Consider the following 22,190-nt stretch of genomic DNA (forward strand, 5'->3'; position numbering starts at 1 on the left):
ACTAACTCCCTGACTCAAAGGGGCAAGTTTCTATTGGATCTGAAAGAGTGAATGCATTTTGTGTTGCCTGGAGAAATGCAATTGCAAAGATTCAAGTTGAAAAAACATGGCATTTTTAATCTTCCTGTTCTGACAAGCTACTAAAATTCAAAATTCAGTTTTTCAGAGAAGAATGAGTAGTTTGATAGTAAGCAGCCCTCCCTACAAAACAAAACTCACTTTTTACTATTACTTCCTGTAGTAACACCTGCAGTAGAAGACAGGCTAAGAAAGACTCAAATCCCAAGACCCACACAGGCCTATACTCAGGAGGATTTCAAAGTGAAGGGCTGCAAGAAGGACCCAGATGTTCTCTTGCCATGTTCTCATACCATGGAGAAGAAATAATAGAAATTTCTGACTCCAGGAATAATGAGAAGTTATTCAATTTAAAATCCAGCATAAATATATGACTGAGGTAAACCTCTATGCTTAAAAAAATCAAAAGGTGTAAATGTGAAAACTCCACCATCATTTTTGTCTCGATGATTTCTGACTAGCCATCCTGCAATACCATAGCCAACCAACCACTCTAGATCTTAGGGATCGCAAACTGCACACACTGTTTACCTTGCATATTCATGCATAGCAAGAGCAATGAATTGTTTCTAATCTAAGATGGCAAACATCACAAATTACTAATTTTTTAGTGTTTAATGATCAAATTCTTCAGTGGAGAGAGCACTTTTTTTTGGTATGAGTTTCCATCTAGGGAAGGTGAGAGAAGAAAGAATCAGGAAAGTATGTCTCCTTTGAATTTGTTCATCATTTTCCCCTTGGAGACAAAAACCACTTACAATCTTCATCAAGTTGAATACATAATTTTCAGCAAGTAGGTACTTACTACAGAAAAAAGATTCATAAAATATTGGGGGCATGCATAATCCAAAATTCTAGGAGGCTTTAGATGTCCCTGATGATATTCTATACATACTGTTTGACAAATGCATAAACTAAATTGACTTGGTGATACCAAATCCCCAAACAATTAATTGTTTTGTCCATCTTATTCAGCTTTAGTCACCAAATCTTAGAGGGCTTAGTTGGTAACTACATTAATTAAGGTCTAAGAATCAGCCAAAATAGAAATCAATCTCACATAATCATCTATCCTTTAACCTGGAATGAGAAAGACTAGTGTTCTTACAAAATGCCTTCCATGCTATTTTTTCTCTCCTTTGTACATGTTCCTGTCTGACTTACGCTGGTTATGCTGAGGGGCTATTTTGAAGAAAGGTGTGGAGAGAGCCTTGTTTACTTATAGTTGTTGAAGTTAGTAGTGGAATAAATTGCTTCTCTTGGTCATGTATGCAATACTTGTATTACAGTACTCCTTTATAAATTGTAAATCCATGCTTTAAAATAAAAGCACTTTAAGCAATTAGTCACAAAGCACTTTACTAATCTACAACATTTAGCCAGGGTTGTGGGAGCAGTGCTATCTCTAATCTATAATGGCTAATACAACAGGATTATTCTCATGATGAACTCATTTAAAATAAATTGTAGGTGCTCTACTATCTCTACATCGAAGAAAACATCAAAACTATTGCCTTATTTTTGTTGAACTTCTTTTATTTGATGAGATTTCTATTTCTTACTGATGACTCTGGGTCTTCTGTAACCAACAGACCTGCACAGAAGCTTAGTCCAGATGGAAGGGTGATATGGAAACATAGACCCCTTCTGAAAGAATCCCATGTCCAGAGTAATGAGATAATATTATTGTGTGGGTTCTTGTGCTGAACTTCTCTCTTAACCTTCACAAAAGTTTCCTGATACAAATCACAATTAGTCCAAGTCTTCCAAGATCATTCACTACAAGTTGTTTTGCTAAAAATTAGCCCAGGTTGGGTTTTGAAGAATGATATAGAAATAAAATTTGAGCATCAGATTCTTGAAGGTTTTCATCATTTTCCCTAGAGGGCTTATATACTAACCCTCACCTGAAGAGATTTCTTGGATCACTTTTCCTTTCCCCTTCATTTTTCATAATTTCTTCGGAGGAATTAAATATATCTAAGAAAGGTCAAAGACTTCAGCTATAAACATTTTTTGCATGATTTCTGGGAATTTCCTAGATTCCTATAGTTAACAAGGGAAAATTATGTTATGCAAAGTATGAACAACAGTCCTAGAAGGAGTAAACTCAGAACTGAAAAGTTTGGGCTGTATAGAAGGTCTAAATCTAGGCATACTTTAGGGGATAATAATTACGATGGTAAAATATTCTTTTGGGAAAGAAGTGAATTGCCACAAACCAAATTTGCTGGATTAGCTAAAATTTCTTCTTTTTGAGAGCATTTAGGTCTACAGAATACTCTTTTTTAGAATTGTTCTCTTTTCCTAAAGGGTTCTATGCCAAGAAAAAGTAAAGGCAAGTATCTTAAGTGGCAGAGTCCTCAACAGAAAGTATTTAGATAAAGGTGGTTTATTTCAGCTCTATAAATTGGGTAACTCTACCAGCTATCCAGAATAAGCCAATTCCATTCCTTCATTCACTCATGCAGAAAACTGTATGGATCTGAGAGATATTTGGAAGATATACTCTATAGGCTATCTTGATGGATTAAGCTAAGAATGAAAGTTGATAGAAGAGTTACGATCAACTTACCATACAGCAATTCACTCAGTTGATTGATGGAATTGATCCACTGCATATTTTCTCATGAGCATAAACTCATATCAAAATTTTTATGAGCAGGTAGTGTTTTTCCACAGTATATTTCTTTAAGGAAGCCTTCTATAAGATCTCCATATAGTTTGGAGACATATATGTGAGCGCAGGAGAATAATAAGAATTATAGTAGAAAACACTAAATTCTAAAAACTTGACATGTATATACTCATTTAATTCTCACGGCAGCTATTTTTATGATCCTCACTTTAGAAATCAGCAAACTGAAACAGATTAAATAACTTGTTTGATTACATAGCAAATAAGTGATGGGAACAGGATCAAATAAAGTAGTCCACTTCCAGGGTTCTATAATCTATACTATGCAGCCTTCTTAGGTGTAATTTAATACCTGCTATGTTTTTCTGTCTTTCCTCAGTATAATTAGCTGCCTTATCTTTGAAATTACATCTGATTGGTAAATGATAGCCTTTTTTTTTTCTTTTTTTTTCCTGAAGGCAGAGCCAGAGAGTAAGAATAAATAAACTTTGTGAAAATACATTCTTCAATATTAGACACCGGCCAGTCTCAGCTAATTAGTTATTGGGGTGTTCCTTCTAGTCTAGTACCATAACCATTAGGTCAACTATTAGGGGATCACAGTAAAGAAGGGGTAGAAGAGCAATTCTCAAAAAAAAAACTTTTCAGGAGGAAAATACCTTGGCTAACCTTAAACTGAATTATACATTGGACAAGTCATTCTCAAATCTCACATAAAACAATATATTAAGCCATTTTTCCCCTGCTGTTCACACTTACTAAAATATAGACATTTTTTCAAAGATATCTGTCCCTTAAAACTTTTATAAATCATTTTTTAATGGCAGAAAATTATTAAAGAATTTGCTCAGCAAGACAAATGGTAGAATTAATATAAAAGATAAATTAAGTTTATGAAAGTCACATTACCTTTTTGGTGTTTTGGAAAGGGGACATCCAAAGTGAAAATGTATGGATAAACTTTATTGCAGAAATGACAAAATTAGGGATTAGCTGCTCAAAGAAAATTTATTGACACTCACCATGTTAGTAAAGAGAAATGCTACAAAATGCCACTTAAACAGATATTTGAAAACATAAAGATGCTGATGTTGTCATAGCAGCTGAGCCAGGTCAACCAAGGATTTTGTAGCTGTTACTTATGTGGTTTGCGACACCAATTAAACAATCTGCAGAAATGGATCCCCTTTCTCTCACAGGGCCCCATAGATTTCCAGCAAGTAGACTGAAATCTCCAGGTCTTTTGGTCAAATTAGAGCTGTTACCATGCATGAGGTTTTACTTAAAGATGTTTACTGATCAGTTAGCATTTCTGTGAACTGGTTTTTGCTTCTGAAAAAAAAGGTACTTATTTTAACAATCTAGAGAATAGGCTATAAAAAAAAGTTGTGAAAAACTAAATTGTAATCAGCATTTATAATCAGCCATGTTTGTAGGAATTATTGTGGTAAAATTATCAAGATAAATATAGTTGATACATTTTTCTTAATTTTTAATATATTTTATTTTGTTCCTGAAAACTTTTGTGAATTTTTTTATTCATCAGTGGTGATCCTGAGATGATTCCTCTTTTTTCTAATTCAGTTTATTTTTTTCTGCATTTGAATTGTTGCCTAAAAAGCCTGGATTCCCGGGGAGCTCAATTCTAGTTGATTTCAACTAAAGTAGACACTCTCAGAATCTAATAGGGTGTATTTTTTTAAGTGAGGTATAATTTACATATATATTAGTTTATATATTAGTTTCGGGTGTGTAACATAATAATTCAATATGTGTATACACTGCAAAATGATCACCAAAATAAGATGGATGGAGAGGAGCAGTAGAATCTTCTGGAAATAACTTCTTATATCCTGACTACCTCCAACTATGAATAAAATCTCAAAGTTGCCCCAAGATAAGTCAGCTTCAGAGACCACCTTCCCTTCCAAGTTGAGTAAGGACTAACTACATCTTCCTTCCACTCATCTTCTTACCAGCCCAGATTTCTGCTTGTTGCAGTCCTCCCACCCTCGGGGAAATCATTTCTTCATCATCACTGAGCCAACCAATAATCACTAGGGAAAGCAAGCCTGCCTCTTCACATTCTTCCCAAGTTTTATTGTCCATGCAAATATAGGTGAGGAATTCACACACACTGGAGAAATAGCATTTAAAATGTCCCTAAGTTCTGCAATTGTTACAAGTTCATCAACAAACAGTTCCAGCAAGCCTTCTGCTCTGGGATAGTTTGGAAAATGTAAATAAACCAACCAGTCACAAATAACTTCTAGAAGATGATCTAGAAACTATCCAGAAGGTTACTGGCTTTGAATTTACACAAACTAGGCACAAATCCCAGCCTTTTCAAAGACTGATTGTGTGAATTTAGAACAATAATTTAGCTTCATTGAGCCTCAGTTTTATCAGACTACAATTCTTCCCTTGTAGATTTGCTACAATAAATGTTTGTATAAATGACCAATGGGCAAATCAATAAATGCTGTAAAATTTCACTCCCAAATTCATAATTTTTCAACAATTTAAAAGAATAATGTCTATAAGATATAACTTGAATATTTGAAAGCTCATAGGATCAGTTATGTTGGGATTAGACAGAAGGTTTGATGAAGCAATTATGCTAGTCTTGAGTAAGGTTTCAAAGAAATTTTTTCCTCTTTATGGGTTTGCTCCTAGCATGTTGCTATTTTCAGTGTATTACATGAAACTGTGAAAAGAAATGAGAAAGATTCATTTGTAGCACATGTGCAAACCTTTGATTTGGGTGGCTTACTTACCTCCCCTAGACCTCAGTTTTCACAGTGGTAAATGGTGATAATGCCTACATCATAAAGTTGTTTGGCTAATTAAATAGGATAATGACTGTGACAGAACCCAGAACATTGCCTGGCAAATAAATATGTACTTAGTGGTATATGAATTTGCATTCTGTTTAGCATTAATACCAACATAATTACAAAAATCACTTATTATACGTAATACACAATATTGCATTTTAAGATAGTTCAAATACAAATAACAACATATAAGATTTAATTAGTGAACCTATCACAATCTATTAAAATGTTATGCTAATTATAATGTAAATTTGATCTTTTAAAATTTTAATGCTTTTCATCAATTTTAAACGTTTCCTTTACTTCTGGTGGGAAAGACTTCCAGTTTTGTTTTTTAATTTTTGAAGCAACGATACAAGACCTATTTTTAGAAAACTTTTGTTTCCTTTTGAGAATATCTATAAGGTTTTCTATCTATAAATGATTTTAAATAAATCTGTTTGACTATAATATTATTATATATTCAATAATTTCAAATAAATTATGCTAAAAATAAGAAAGCATCTATCTTATCAGCAACTCATATGATGATTTTCTTATTACAAAGGTAGGTTGTAGGTTCAGTGATGAAGTTTTTAAAAAATATCCTGATGGTAGTAGAAAATTAAAATTTTTATAAGAATTTTAATGAAGGTGAAAATAATAACCAAACCATGATCATTCCAGAGACTCCAAAGCATGCTTGAAGAACTGTAGATATCATTTTAGGCCAATTGTTAGGCTTTTGTTTTGTTGAATGGATTAAATTTAAGGCCAGAACTAAATTGCTCTGTGCAACTGAGGGGATTTTAGAGGCAGAGAGAGGAAAGAGAGAAGAGATCTTAAGTCAAGAGAAATGAAAGATTAGAGGTTTTGGAGCGAGAACAGAGGTGAGTGGTGACAAATGATGATTTAAATTTTGCTCTGAAGCATAATGTTAAGATAATAAATCTTCCAATGTACTTGGAACTGAGTTTATTATTGGGGGAAACTGACAAAGTCTTGAACCTAGCTGAGTGTGAGCAATGTGAAGGACTCAGTCAAATTCTGGGTACAAAGTCTGGTTACACTTGCTGGAGGAGAGTAGGACCTGAGAGGGAGAACTGTCTCAAAGAGCTGTTCCCTACCTCATGCCCCAACTCTTCAGTCTTCCTCTGCCCCCATCATCTCCGCTCAACAGTGCAGCATCCTGTCCACAACTTGCTTCCCCATCACCAGCTCCTCCACTCCCCAAATATCCACTGTCACACTCCTTACCCCAGAGTTTTCAGAGGCGACAAAACTCCTGTGAGCTCTTGTACTTATTTATTGCAGTTTATTGCAAAGTAGAATTAGAGCTAGGGACCAGGTTTTGGGTGCTTGAAAATGTAGCAAGTGCAGGCATTGAAGAAAGCGAGGAGCTTTGGGGGAATGTCACCCCACATTTAGTTTTCTCTTTTGCCATTTATCTGTAGATTTATTTTAGACCTTTTAGCTGACAGAGAAAAATATGGTACAATATAGTGGGTAATACCATTTCATTTATATGAATTCACCATTAAAATGAGACTTCCCTAGAATCAAGTCAACTCTCCCCTACTCAACACTGACAGAGCTCTTACCCAGCCATGAGCAGGAACCATCAAAGATCTAAAGCTGAACATCCCATGAGTTCAGCTCTCAAAAAAATCTACAGGCATTTGTTTTGCACACAGTAGGCCTCTGTAAATATTTTTGGAATGACCTCATTAGTAGTTCTCAATATTTTGTCAGACTCTGTAGTTATAGCATGTGTAACACATTCTGATTGTAATTTCTCATCATATGCAGTGGTTCTCATTGGGTGGAGGAGGGTGCACATCTCCAAAGGGAAATGTCAGAATCTTAAGGCATGTGTAATTGGAATCATATTCTAAATCTCCCCCAATCCCACTCCTATACCAACACTGATTTTGGTACACCCCTTTTGAATACATTTTTCTCTTCCCATTCTGGGACTTGCAAGGCAGAACATAAGTATTCCAACTGCAGTACAAATAAGATGGCTATGCATATTATGTAAGTGATAGGCTTCTTGGAGAAAGCATTTTAATGAAGTTTTGGAAGATAGGTAGGATTTTAGTAAGCAAAGTGCAGGAGGGGGTGCAAAAAGTGCATTCCATGAGGAGGAAAGAACAGGGATAAAGGTAGAGAGAAAGTCCACTGACTTTTCCAGGAGAAGGCAAATGTTCCAGGGTAGGGACATGTGACCCAAGACAGATATTTTAAGGGACAGCATCATCAAGGTACGTACTTCTGTTTTCTGAGTACAGCTTGCCAGGGTGAAGCTGGGTTAGACCCTAATCTGTACTTGGCTTGTCTTGACCATGAGCTGATCAAGTTTCCTGCTCTCCCTTTCATGTCCTCTGCATTCATTTAAATGCACAGAAGTGTTCTATTTTTGACCTACTTCTGTGAACTGGAGATAAGCCATGCAGAACTTTTAAAAAATAAAGTAGTCCTGATGATGCTAATATGCTGACAGGGTTGAAAACTATTGAGTAATACCTTTACAATAAATGAGCGAGTGAATGAATGAAAAACACACAAGCACGTACTCATTGTGTGAACTGTCACTTAAGCTCTTCTAGGGTTAAGCGACTTTGGTGGATGCCACCTCTTAGAACTTTATAACTCTGATCTTCCAAATGTTCCATTCCATCAAATGCATATTTCTGCTCTACTGCACTAATAATATAATGTAGATTGCTAGCTGAAGAGATTAAATTAGAAATAGGAACAATACAATAAATATATAATAGAATATATAATTTAATTTACTAATAATTTAAAATATGATTTAAAAATTAGTATCAAGATCTCATTTAAACTGTTAAATTACATTTTTGAACCATAATTAGAAAATGAGTGAGCTCTAGTTTTTATCCCTGAAAGGCTTTGCTTCTCTGTTTTATTACTTGTCTCTTCTGAAATATAAAAGTATGCAAATATTTTCTCAAAAATATGCTTAAGATTCACAGTCCTGGGAGTTTAGGGGTTGTAACATAAAATGCATTATGTTTGGGGACTTCCCTGGTGGCATGGTGGTTAAGAGTCCACCTGCCAATACAGGGGACATGGGTTCGATCCCTGGTGCAGGAAGATCCCACATGCCACGGAGCAGCTGGGCCCGTGTGCCACAACTACTGAGCCTGTGCTCTAGAGCCTGTCAGCCACAACTACTGAGCCCACGCGCCAGGACTACTGAAGCCCGCATGCCTGGAGCCCGTGCTCCGCAACGGGAGAAGCCACGCAATGAGAAGCCTGCTCATGGCAACGAAGAGTGGCCCCTGCTTGCTGCAACTAGAGAGAGCCTGCGTGCAGCAACAAAAGAGCCAACACAGCCAAAAAAATAAAAATAAATAAATAAATAAATGCATTATGTTTTATTAAAAGATAATGGAAAGGAGTAACTGAAATATTTTGTGAACAAATATTTATAAGCATAACCTTTTAAAGTAATTCAATACAAAGTAACATGGCATGTTTTGTTCTTTTCAAAAAATCTATTTTTATTTTCTCTAAGCAACAGACATAAGAGTGAGGTGCACTATTAGGGACTAATAGGGATTGCTGCCAAATAAAACAAAAAAAGTCTAGCAAAGCTCTAGGAGATAAAGAGTGCAGAGTGATACAGGTCTGTGGGAGTGAAAGTACTGCTGTGTAACTGGTTTGGGTGTGATGCTTGGGCTAAAAATTTATTCTTCCCGAGCAGTTTATCATCTATCAGCTCTAAAGATGATTTACTGAGGAAGCCTCTCTAAGTGTCCTAAAGGTTTTGGGAATAGAGTCTGAAGCCCCTCAGCCTTGTTTCCTGATGATGCCCAAGGACACAGATCCAGGTTTCCCCCAGAGAAGCAAAGGAGGAAGAGAAGGGTGGCATTCAGATGGGATTACTCCTGATGGCTCCAGTGGTAACTCTCTCACACCATGTTGAAACCGAAAGGAAGAATCAGCCCGATTTAAATAGTGGAACTTTCAAAACGGACAGGACAATCTGTGGGAGTCAGTGTGTGTGTGTGTGTGTGTGTGTGTGACAACAGTTTCTTGCATTTGTCCCTAAAGTTCCCTAAGTTAAACATTGAGTGAAAATGAGAATAAATTGGCTGTTTGTTATAGCAGAGGCCTTTAGGATCCTGTAAGTATTTTCTTGGAAAAAAATAGTTTAACTGAATTCAAGTTCCTAAACATGTCTTAAGATTGCCCTGGACCTTGGTAGAAAACAGAGAAGGTCGTCTCATTTTTTTTTTATTTTTTGTTTTTAAAACAGATTTCTCTATGATCAAAAATGTCAGTTTCCCTCTGAAACATTTTTAAAAATATTAACCACGCTGAAAAACCTCAAAGAACTTAAAGTTATTTTAATTTGTATTACATGATTCAGTTAGTTTTAAATCATTCAAATTAAAAGAAAAATGAACTTCCAATCTTTTTTTTTCTTGCAAAGTAGTGAAAAACACTTGATAAATGTTAATTGAGTAATATTGTTTTAAATAAAGGCAATTTAACAATCACACTTTATTTTTAATTTCTCTTCTGAAACAACTGCAAAAGCTGTTTGTCTTGTTGAGCTGATGCTGTGAACTGTTACCTTATCTGGTTTTGTTCCCACTGGTCACCATGGTCCATGCCCATTCAGACAAGTAGACATAGATATTATTAGTGAAGTACCCAGAAACAATGCATACACTCTTAGTCTTCAGATTCATAAGCCACACCCATCAATGGGACAAAGTTTCTTGGAAAATACTTAGTCAAGTTCTACACTTCCCCTCTCATACCTCCAGAAGATATCTAGGTTTCTCATTTCCTGGATATGGACTGAGGTTTTTACCAAGAGTAGCAAGAAGGATAAGGGTAGCCTTCAGAATGGAGGTGGCAAAGGTCTGACTCATTGTTCCAGTGGCAATTTTTTCCATTCCTATGGAACCAGAGGAAGATGGGAGAGAGAGAAGAGAGTTGGAAGATACAAGAGAGCTAGAAACTTACAGCCTCTGAGACAGGACCCTGGGTTTAGCCAGACCTGTCACATTTTGGGTTATTTCTAAGTGGGAAAGTATGAAAGATTTTAGAGATAAATTCAGGGATCTAGGAGTAGAGGAGACCTTGTCTCCTCAGAATTCCCATATCTGGAATTCTGAAAGGTGGCAGCAAGGTAGGTGCTCTCAGGTACAAGGACTAGAGTAGAGGTGGCTATATGGAAGGTAAGGGTAATGAGCCTGGGAGAACCCTGCAGTCTTCAGTCCTATGTAAGGAAGAACAGCCTGTTCTCAGGCCCTGAGAAGCATCAAGAGGAAAGAAGATTGAGAGAGAGTAAGCAGGCTGGGGAGAGCAAAGGTTTGACAGCCTATAATGGTAGAAACAAGGGGTCCCGTGTCAGAAGCAGGAGCTGATAATAGCCAGAAGCAGATGGGAGGGTATAGGTCTAAGAAGATGAGAGGGAGAGTGTCCAGAAGTCAAACAAGGACTGGTACTTATCCCAAATGCATAACACCTCATTAGTCCCTGGAGACTTTGATGTTTTCTAAAGAAGAAGGAAAAGGAGGTTAAAAAATCCTAATTTTTCCTCCCCAGTATCCTCAATTGACCAGGCTTACTCTGATTCAATTAAAACATTTGACTGATAAGCTTATGCTTTCTACAAACATGTAACAAAGGGGACTTCAGCTGGAAACTATGTTTGGTCGCAGAAAAATAATGGAAGTTACATTATCTGTGCACCTGATTTGTGGCCTAAGAAATAGTATAGTTATACACTATTTGAAAAACTTAAATACTTAATAGTTTTTAAAAATCTACACAGTATTTGGATACATTTTCTTCTGTCTCATGTTTTCTGTCAGGATCCAAGAAAAAAATCTCTGCTGAAATAGACAACAGCTATTTGGGTCATCATGGATAATTCTCAAAAAACATGGCATTGAGTGGAAAGCTAAACATAAATGAATATATATGACATGATTCCATTTTCACCAAGTTTTAGAATAAGCAAAACTAAGCTATATATTGTTTAAGGTTATACAAAGGTATAATCATCACAAAATTCAGGGTAGTGATTAGATCATGGAAGGAAGAGAAGGAAAGAAATGATTAGAGAAGGACGTATAGAACTACTAAGGCATGGCACAATATTCTATTTCTTGGCCTAGATGGTAGGTTTCCTCCCTCCCTCCCTTTCTCTTTTGTTCCTTCTTCCTTTCCTCTGTTCCTCCCTCCTTCCCTCTCTCCCTCTCTCCCCCTCTGTCTCTCTTATTTTTTTTTTTCAACATATAATTGTTTGAATTTCGAATTCGTGACAGTCACTGTTCTAGGAGCTTGGAATACATCAGTGATCAAAACAAACATCCTTGTTCTCATGAACCTTATTTTTAATGGGGTAAGAGAGACAGTAAAAATTAAGGCTAATAAGGCAATTATTTATAGACTAGAGAGTGTTGTGTTATGGGGAAATAGTTGGTGGGGGTTATCGGGGGCAAGGGAGGAACATGGGTGGAATTTGAAAATTTTTTCCAGGGGAGGAGTCATTCATTGACAAGATGACAGCTGAAGCTGACTTGAAAGCAGAGAGGGAGGCAGCTATGTTGTATTTGGGGGAGGGGCGTTTCTAACAATGATGCTGGTACAAAGCTCTTAAAGCAGAAAGGTATCTGACATGTTGTAAGACAGGAAACAAAAGAACAGTGTGGAGGTCAGTGTGTCTGGAGTAAGGCAAGCGGGTGAGGAGAAGAGAAATGCAAATTGACTCAGCAAGATAAGGGAGGTGAGGGTGGATCTCAGAAAGCTTTATGGGCAGCAGTATGTTGCACCAAGATCCAATTGTTACATTTCAGAAATTTTACAAACTATTTGTTAAAACTACCTCTTAAAAGTAAAATTATATAAACTTACAATTAAATGAACTGTATTCAAAACAAAGGTGATAAATACTCAGAACTCATCACTGCCTAATTATTTTGATACATTTTACTATTATCTATGTTGCGAGGTTATTTCTACCATATCTGTGTACTGCAAATATATAACATGCACCTTTTCCCAGCTCCAGGTTTAGAGAAATTATATGGATAGCTTGAAACTGGCCATGGTAGGAATATTCACACCATGGATATCATCGAACTTTCCGAATCGGGGCTCAAATTATTGTTTTATTGCTGTCTAAAATGGTGGAGATAATGATAAAAATAGAGATTGAATTTAAAACTGTGTCATGTCTATAGCTGCTACATTATAAATAGCACAAAAATTGAGGGAATTTTCTTCCAGTATTCAAATGCCATTATCCAATTAAATGACCAAGAAATCATTTGCATCTTTGATGAACAAGTGAAGTTGACATATGCCTTCCATGTTTTCTAAGTTCTGACATATACTTCTGTACTTTCATCTTCCTCCTTGACAGAAATGAAAATATCAGTCTGAATGACACCCATTTGTCTGTTGCAACCATAAGTCGACAATGGACACAAGAGTTTGTCAAAAATCAGTGAAAGCATTCTGTGATAATCAATTAGCTGTATAGAATTTATAATAGACTATTGTATATTTTATTATTACTTATAAATTATGTGCTACACATTCTTTATATTAGTAAACCTGTATAATAATAATAAACCTGTATATATGTGTACATATATATACATATATGTGTGTGTGTATATATACATACTTTTTTTGAGCTAGTTGTTAAACTTTGCCAGCATACTACTGCTTGTAGGCCACTATAATGATTGTCTATTATAAGAATGTATACTTTGTTATTTACTTATAAATAGTGCGTATATGTTTTTATGTATTCCTTTTCAGTATGCTATAGTTCACAATTAAAAAAAACCTAAAAAACTAAATAACTTTAAAAATCCTATGTAAACACTAAGGAAATTGAATCAGCAGATAAAAATTATCCCACAAATAAAACACTAGGCTTAATGGTTTTTAAAGGTAGTTCTACCAATTTCACATAAGCTCAAGAATTTTAAAACTCCAACTCATTTTATGAGGCTAGTATAACCTCAATACTAAAACTAGACAAGGTCAGTATGAGAAAGAAAAATAACAGCTAATCTCACCCACAAATATAAATTTTATAATGCCAGTCAAAGTAATACATACACTTTTACAAAGTTAATACCTAACAATTAAGTTGGGTTTATCCAAGGAATACAAGATAGTTCAACATTAGAAAATCTATTAATATAATTCACTGTATGAACCAATTAAAAAGAAAAATCATGTGAATTATTTTAAAAAGCTACAGAATAGACATTTGTTAAAACTAAACATTTTATTTTAAATTTATTTTCTTAATATTGATGGGAATGTAATTAACTTCATAAAGAGCAGATCAAAGAAAGTAAGAAATATCACACTTATGCTGGAACATTAAGCATCTTCCCTTTAAATTCAGAGACAAGCTGAACGCCATTATCACTTCCATTTCAGATCATTCTGGATAAACTTGCTAGTGCAGTTGACTCAAGAAAAACAATTATAAAAGATATACATTTGGGAAAGAAAAAAACTGTCATTATTTGCAGAAGATAAGTATCCAAAGGCAAATTGTATCTCTATACACCTGCAAGAAATACTTATTCACAAAATCAATAAAAAATATTAAATACTAATGGAAAATCCAACAAAATATATTCAGAAATTTAAAATATAGTTTTGTTGGGCTTCCCTGGTGGCGCAGTGGTTGAGAATCTGCCTGCCAATGCAGGGGACACGGGTTCGAGCCCTGGTCTGGGAAGATCCCACATGCCGCGAAGCAACTAGGCCCGTGAGCCACAACTACTGAGCCTGCGTGTCTGGAGCCTGTGCTCCGCAACAAGAGAGGCCGCGATAGTGAGAGGTCTGCGCACCGCGACGAAGAGTGGCCCCCGCTCGCCGCAACTAGAGAAAGCCCTCGCACAGAAACGAAGACCCAACACAGCCAAAAATAAGTTAATTAATTAAAAAATATATATATAGTTTTGTTAATTATAAATATTAAGTGATTACATAATATATTATATGCTTAGTATGGTGCCTAACATCTAATATCACTAACAGATATTTTCCATCATCATTACTATTGTTATTATTATCAAAGAAAAATGAGCTTTCTGAGAAACATGAAAGAAGACATAGTAATGATAAGATACATATGGATAGGATGACTCAATACCATAAAGATGACAATTCTCCCCAAACTGATATCTAAGAAATTCTAATCAAAATCGTATTTTTTTTCTTCCTTTTTGGTGGAACAGATGAGCTACTAAGCCAAAAGCAGGTCTCAAAATGCTCAAATGAATAATATTATATTGAACATATTCTATGACTCTCGAGCAATTATGTAGGAAGTAAGTCACAAAAAGAAACTAGAAAACACTGCTATGTTTGAGATTTTTAATACATATTCTAAAATGTCAAGCTTGCCTTAAGCTAGCTCTAGGTTTCCTTCTGATTCTAAACAGCTGTGATTTGTGCACAGTGCAACTCCGGTATCTTCTCAGTTCCCACGTTGCTTCCTTTTCTCACTTCTTAATCATCCTTGAGCCTAGTATTTTGGGGTTTGAATCAATATCAAATAAATCAGAAAATTACTCAGTACAGTAAAAAACATAGTGCATTCCATTCCAGACCGACCACCCAGATTTCATTCTGGGACATAACTAGTTTTCTCAAGTACACATTCTCTTTGAGAAGATGGAAAAGAAAACAGATCTGGGATTGATTTATGGTTTTTGTTCCAATCTAGGTGGATTTGGTGGACCTGGGTCAATTTGGAATTCTTGTGTCTAAAGAGGAACCAGTCTCTCAGGTGACTTACAAAAGCAACTCTTCTGCTTCAAGGGAGAACAGATATTCGTGTTTGCCATTCAGGTACTGTTCTAAACAAAACCTAATCTACTCCATCTCAGCTTCAGACCCAGGTGTTGCTCATGACGCAGGATGGCAGGCCACCAGTGAAAATGAGTTACTTTTATATGGCACTCTAAAATGTATACATTTCTTTCCTGTATAGGACTTCCTTGGTTGTTAATTGGGGGCATCTCTCACCCACTGGCCATCAGTATAGGCAAATGTACTCTTTTATTTTTTCTCATTTCCTTGGTGCCTTGTTCTCAAAGCTGCATCACAGACATTCAAAACTCTGGAGCATAAATGCAGATAGGTCAGAATTTTGGGGAATGTCTGCTCCTTCATTAGGACAAATAGGATTTTCCCGATAATAACATGTACTGAGGGTAAGAAAAGTTATGTGATTTGCCTGAGACTCCATAGGTAGAAATAGAAAAGTGACTTTCCTCACCATTTCCCTCCACCTGCCTCACTAGAGGACAGTCACACACCCTCTTAAAATCTCCTGTTTGCTCTTAAGTAGTACAGAAAAACATAGAGACTGGGCAGAGACTTAAGATGCTGAGGAAAGCTGAATAGATAATGAAGGCATTTTCCTCACTCTAAATGGATAAATTTAACCAAAAACAGTTTGGGTTGGAGGAAAGAATTTTTTCCTTTTTGTGTTTGCCATTCACGGGCTTTACTTTTTGAAAACACACTGTATCAAAAAGGAATGCATTTACATACAACATTCTTAAACAGATTGTTCTCAGATCCTTAATAGAAGGCTTACTGAATGAAATGACTCTTCAAAAAAGTGTTTTGTTTTATTGATGACCTAGGAGCTACATACCTTGGGGCCTAAGCATCCATACCTTCTACTGCTCTAGGATTAGTGGGATGTTTTTGAGACAACTATGAAATATAGTTTCAGAGCTGGCATGATGATGACCAAACATCTGGGATTCTGCTCAGAACCTTGATGTTTAATTAAGCATCATATAATCTGCTTATTTTCATCTCAATGCAATAAGGAAAACTTCATCTTCAGTATATTTAAGTCTAAGGTAAAAATATAGAAGCGAGATTGTTGGGAAATATGGCACGTGCATCTTCAGCTTTGCTAGAGAATGCCAGTGTTCTGCAAAATGACTATAGAAATTTACACATACACAATTAATGTGTAAGAAAACTGAAAACTCTGGCATCGTTCTTGACTCTTCTCTAGATTTCATATCTCACTTCTAATCTATTAACAAATTCTATCAGTTGTACTTTCAAAATATGTCCAGAATCCAATCTCTCTTTGCTATCCCTTCCTACTCATGCTTACTTGGATCATGTATCCAGAATTTAGACACTCTCCCTCCACCACTACCACCTGATCTGAGCCCGCATCTTTGTTCTGGGTTATTAACAGCAGCCTCTTCCTTGCCTCCTTTTTTTTTTTTTCTTCCATTTTTGCCTATGAAACATAATATTTTCCATTCTGTAGCCAGAGTAATCCCTTTAAAATTTCAGTTCATTTCATTTTTATTTTTCTTCTTCAAAATCATACATAAGGTTTTCCTATCTCTCTTGGATCCAAACCAATGATGTGACGTCATGTTACCCATCTAACACATTGCCTACATTATTCCCACTTGCCCAATTTCCCTGTTTCACTTGCCTCCTGTTATTTCTTGCATGTCAGCCAAGCTCCACATCCCAGATATTGTGCTAGTCATTTCCTCTTTCTGAAAACTTATTCCCCCACCTCTTATGTCAGACTTCCCCATAAGTCTTTCTAACCTCTTTCATGTATTTATTTACATTATCATTTTCTCAGTAAAGCCTTTCCCAGCCACCTTATTTAAAACTTCAATCCTGTTCCTAACTCCCATTCTTTCATGAAGGTAGGTATTATTGTCTCTTTAGTTTTTTACTGTATCCCAGAAGCACAGTAAATAATAATTACAATAATAAAAGCCAACTCATGTAGTGGCTACTATTTTAGGTACTTGTAAGCAGATTACATAAATCAACTCATTTAATTCTCCCAAAAACCGATGTGGAGAGAGAGGACTTCCTGTTAGAGTGATGTAAAGAGGCCGAGGGTTTCCTCTCCACAGAAAACAAGTATACAGTTGGAAAACATTAACAGAAACAACTATTCCATCACACCGGAAATCAATCAAGGCAACACGACACTCTGAGAAGCATTTATTCTTGAAAAATTTCTGGAGATTCAGGTAAGAACAAGAGGAACCTGTGACGTTCTTGCCTGGAGCTACTCCCAACATCCTCCACCAACCCCAGCTTAAGAGTGGAAACCAGCTTTGCTTCCAGAGGAGGTAGACTCAGTTTGGGTTGGGACAAGAGGGAAACAAAACCCTGTTTTCTCCAACATAAAGTGGTGGATTTAGTTTAGAATAAATGGGGAAAACCCACAGCTTTGCAAGCCTGAGATTGTGGTCCAAGTTTGGGGTAACTGGTAGACCAGCAGGATTTAACAGAAAAATCCTAGCAATCAAAGAGCCCTGGAAGGGCTGAGATAGCTCTCCACTGATTATCTGAGGAACATCTCTGACTGGCTGAGGAAGAACCTTGAGAGGGTCTTCCTGCGCTAGTTTGATTTTTCAAAACAGTGTTAAAAATCAGTCTCATATTCTTGAATTTCAAGAAGATGTTTTAAATGTTAATTATTAAATATAAAGTCTGTATGTCTAAAACTTTTAAAAAATATCAGTTACAAAGTTTTCTAAGGTTTTTGGGTTATTTGGTGGAAAGGTAAAACTATTGGTTAACCTCTTTGTTATTTACTATTGATTATACATTTAAAATCTTCTAGTTAATTATGAGAATAATAGGAATAGATCTAGTGCAAATGTTTCAAACAATAAAGGAAATAAATTGGGATAGAACAAAAACTTAAGCAGTAAAAATGAAGGCAAGAAAAGTGGGAAAAAAAAATAGTAGATTAGGACTATCCCTCTGAATTTAAAAAATGGACGGATATTGAATTTTCTTGAATGCTCTTTCTGCATCTTTTGAGATGCATTTTTCACCTTTTATCATTAATATGGTGAATTGCAGTAATAGAATTTTTAAATGTAAGACCAAATTTGCACTTTTGGCATAAACCCGATGTGGTAATAAATTCAGTTTGCAAACCCATGACTTCAGTAGAGAGGTAAACAGGTGCCCTCAGGAGAGATTCTGGCTCCGAAGTTTCCTTATTTCTCTGAATTTCTGTTTTATCTTTATTTGGACAGGTCCTAAGGGTGTCAATTTCTTTTCAACAATATTTCATTCAGCATTGTTAGTTGTTTTTACCATATTTCTTTAAGTTTATCTAGATCACCATTGCATTGGAAATAGAAACCAAGTGTACAATTTTATAAATAATGAAAATTGGACATTATTTGCTTTATTCAAACTATGTGTACTCTACACAAGTACCCCTTGGAAATTATATTATCAAAATACTTTATAATTTTAATTTGCTTAAAGCCAGACTTCCTGTGCTCAAATCTTGGTTCTACATTTTCTAACTGCAGGACTGAGTTATTATTACTCAATTCCAGAAATGTAAGTTGAGAACTTTATGCAAATCTAAAATTTACCTCTGTGTGCAACACAACATTCAATAGAGCACAGTGCCAGAAAGTTTATTAGAAAGGGAGCAATTGGAGTCCTAATCCAATTTTGACACAGTGTTTTCTTTTATGACAAATAGGTTCCAGGTGATGGGTTGATATTTGAGGTTCACTGTTGTTCATTTTAGTTAAAACTTTCTTAGAGGAGAGTGTATCTTGGTCAATTGGATTCTTTGGATTCATTGAAGATAAATATTTCAAGTCAATTTTTTCAAACTTTCTTGAAAGATATGGGACAGTAAAATAGGAGGGAGTGGGAAAAACCTTGGGGTAAAGAATCAGTTTTGACTCTAGTGCTTAGAAGCTGTGTGATCCTCAGTTTCCAAACGTATAAAATGGGGATAATACTTTCTACTTCACAAGGTTGTAGGAGAAAACAGGACAATACATCTAAAATCCCTGGTACATAGGAGGGGTTTCAGAAATCTTGTTTCCCTCCTCTCTTCCCTTCATTGCTGAAAATCTAATATATTCATTCATTTTCCTTTCTGAATGAATATATTCAAAGTGAAGTTTAAGTATTCATTCATTCTTTCATTCAAAACCACATTCAGTAAATAATTTTATAGCACCTGTAGTATGACAGGGACATGCCAGCTCTGAGAAAATAATGACAATACAATAGATATTGTTCCTGTTTTCAAACAGCTTATGGTCTAGCGATTTATATCTTATAGTGCTTCAGGGTCAATATCATGAGTATAATTTGCCATATAGAGGGGAAATTCTAGTCACTTGAAGTCTCTAGTTAGATGGGTTTGACAATGTTTTAGTATGGTCATCTGGGTCTTGTATTGCGTGATGTTTTTTATTGAGTGACAATAATGTATCATTACAAAGACCCTTCGTAAGGGCCAGGAATAGCTATATAATTGCAGGGCTCAGTGCCAAATAAAAATCAGGCCCCTGGCTCCAAATTTTTTAAGAATTTCAAGATGATGATACTAGAGTATTTAATTATGCATAGGGCCATTCTGAGTGGGGGGTGGGGGAGGAACTCTGTGATCACACAGGTTATACATCCAGGAAGTGGTCCTTGTAATGGCTATATAGAGCCACAAATGTTTGGGAAACTCTATTTCCTTTCAACTAAGATCAGACTTAAGTGGCTGGGAGAACATGAGTTACAGACTCAGATGAAGGCATTAGATTGGTATTTTTTAAAGTTTTCTAATAGCAGAGGTGGAGAAATAATGCAGCCCCATCCAGGATTAACTAACTATTTAATTAAACAAATATTTACTGAGTGCCTGTGATATGCCCAGCACTGTACCAGGAGGTGAGGACACCCTGGGAAACACAGTAGACCACGACCCGGCTTTTGAGGATTGTACGTTCCCATGTGGAAGACAGAGGATAAGGAAAGGAATAAATCAACATCATTGATTATGGACTAGTGATACCACTTTGAAATGACTAAACTGGGTTTGAATATGGGAAACCAGGACAGAGGACATTACTTTTAGTGGTCAAGGAGGGTCTCTTCGGTGGGCGGCCTAGCATGGGATTTTATGGCACTGCATTTGCAGAGAAAGAATGAATTTCAGCTCCTTCACTTACTAGTTGTGGGATTTGAGGCCAGTCACATAACTGTCCTCTGCCTCAGTTTCCTTATCTGTAAAATGGGAATGATAACAGTAAGATCCATGTGAGAATTAAAAAAGTTATTAAGTACTGCGTTTTTCAAATTAAAAATAAAATACAGATTGCAGAGGGAGGAACACTCCAACCAAGGAATGAATCAGCCAGCCAAGAAGGAATCAGCCTTGCAAAAAGCTCCAAGAGGAGAATTCCTGGCTGAAGAAACAATCATTGCAAAGGCCCTGGGGTATTATAAGAACCTGCCAGAATGCCACTGTCCAGGGAGTATAAAGCGTGAGGGAGACAGGGCTATGGGATGCAGCGTGAAAGGAGACAGGCGCCAGATGTGGAATTTGAAAGCTAATTTCCTGCATGAAGGATAATGACTGATACTAACTCACATGCCTTGGAAACCAAATAGACTAATTAATCTGAATAAAAAACATGTCAGAAATAGAACTAGCTTCCCATTTGTTTTCTTTGGTAGCCGATTACAAACGATTCTCCCAACTCACGCATGAACCTGTCAGCCAAAGAAGTAACTTAGCAAAACTGAAAAAAACATATACTCAAATCTCTCACACTAAGTGTTGCATTCCTAATGCAACACAAAACTACTTGGAAAGCCTAACACACAGGATCAAAAGCACCTCTAGAAATGAACAGGACGTTACTGTGCCACATAAAGTCTTGTCGCTCTTTTATTGTCCCATCCTTCACATCCACTTCACTGCCACCCATGTCAATACTTCTGCAGCCCACATGGCACAAACAGAGCAGAATATCTTTTTATTTAACAGACAAACCAATTTTCTTATGAGTAGTCAAAGGGTAGCCAAATTCTAAACACCTCCAAGGGCTTGCATATTTTATAAAAGAAGAAATCTAAGGGGGAAAAAATCCAACATCTCAGAGGAGGAGTTAGGACAGAGAGAGATGGCAGTAAGCCGTCATAAACAACTGTACCTTGAGCAGCTAACTCTTTCCACCTCTCTTTGTTCTGCTGGATGATGTCCACCAGGTTGTTTTTGAAGCTCTTCAGGTCCACGCTTGCAAGGGAGTAGTCTGGGGAATAGGTTCCATCATTCACGGTGCCTTTCATATTTGATCGTCTAGAGGAATGAGCAAGATGTGATAACATACAGGTGCTTGAGCTAATAGTAACCACCAAAGAAAACAGGAAATACCAAGGGCAGGATATGGGATGAGGAAGCAAAGCCTGAAACACTTTACAAAACCAGCTACAGAAGCAGGAAGGCAGCTGCTCAGGCCCAGTTTTGAGCACCTGCCAGAGCCCACATGTATTATGGGGTGGGGGTGGGTGAGGCCTAATTAGAGCAGCAGAACCTTGAGATGAGCTGACTTAGTGGTGAGTCCACTGGCGAGCAGCACAGCGGCATCACCGTTCTGGAGCTAAAAGTGGGGTAATGGTCCCTGCCCTTCCGTCACCATTTAATCCCTAGGATAATGTGGATCTCTCTCAGGTAGAACATTCCCTCAGTTTCCTCATTAGGGCAACATTTAGGAAATGTTGGTATGTTATTTGGAAAAACTATGTGTTCAGATGGGCAAGAATTTAGCATAATTTTTCTGCAA

The 22,190-nt window shown here is 36.4% G+C and overlaps 1 protein-coding gene across 6 annotated transcripts in view; it reads right to left on the reverse strand.

Moving 5' to 3' along the window:
* Positions 1 to 22,190, reverse strand: part of PDE1A (phosphodiesterase 1A) — a 375,597-nt gene that overhangs the window by 16,812 nt on the left and 336,595 nt on the right. For all 6 annotated transcript variants that reach the window (XR_014265140.1, XR_014265141.1, XM_082466728.1 and 3 more), the window contains one exon: positions 21,561 to 21,706. Coding sequence is in view for 4 of the 6 variants with exons in the window: in XM_082466728.1 (XP_082322854.1) it covers positions 21,561 to 21,706 (146 nt within the window). In the remaining 2 variants the exon portion in view is untranslated. The remainder of the gene's footprint in view (positions 1 to 21,560; positions 21,707 to 22,190) is intronic.

This window comes from Balaenoptera physalus (assembly GCF_965194825.1).
Source record: "Balaenoptera physalus genome assembly, chromosome: 6".
Taxonomy (NCBI): Eukaryota; Metazoa; Chordata; class Mammalia; order Artiodactyla; family Balaenopteridae; genus Balaenoptera; species Balaenoptera physalus.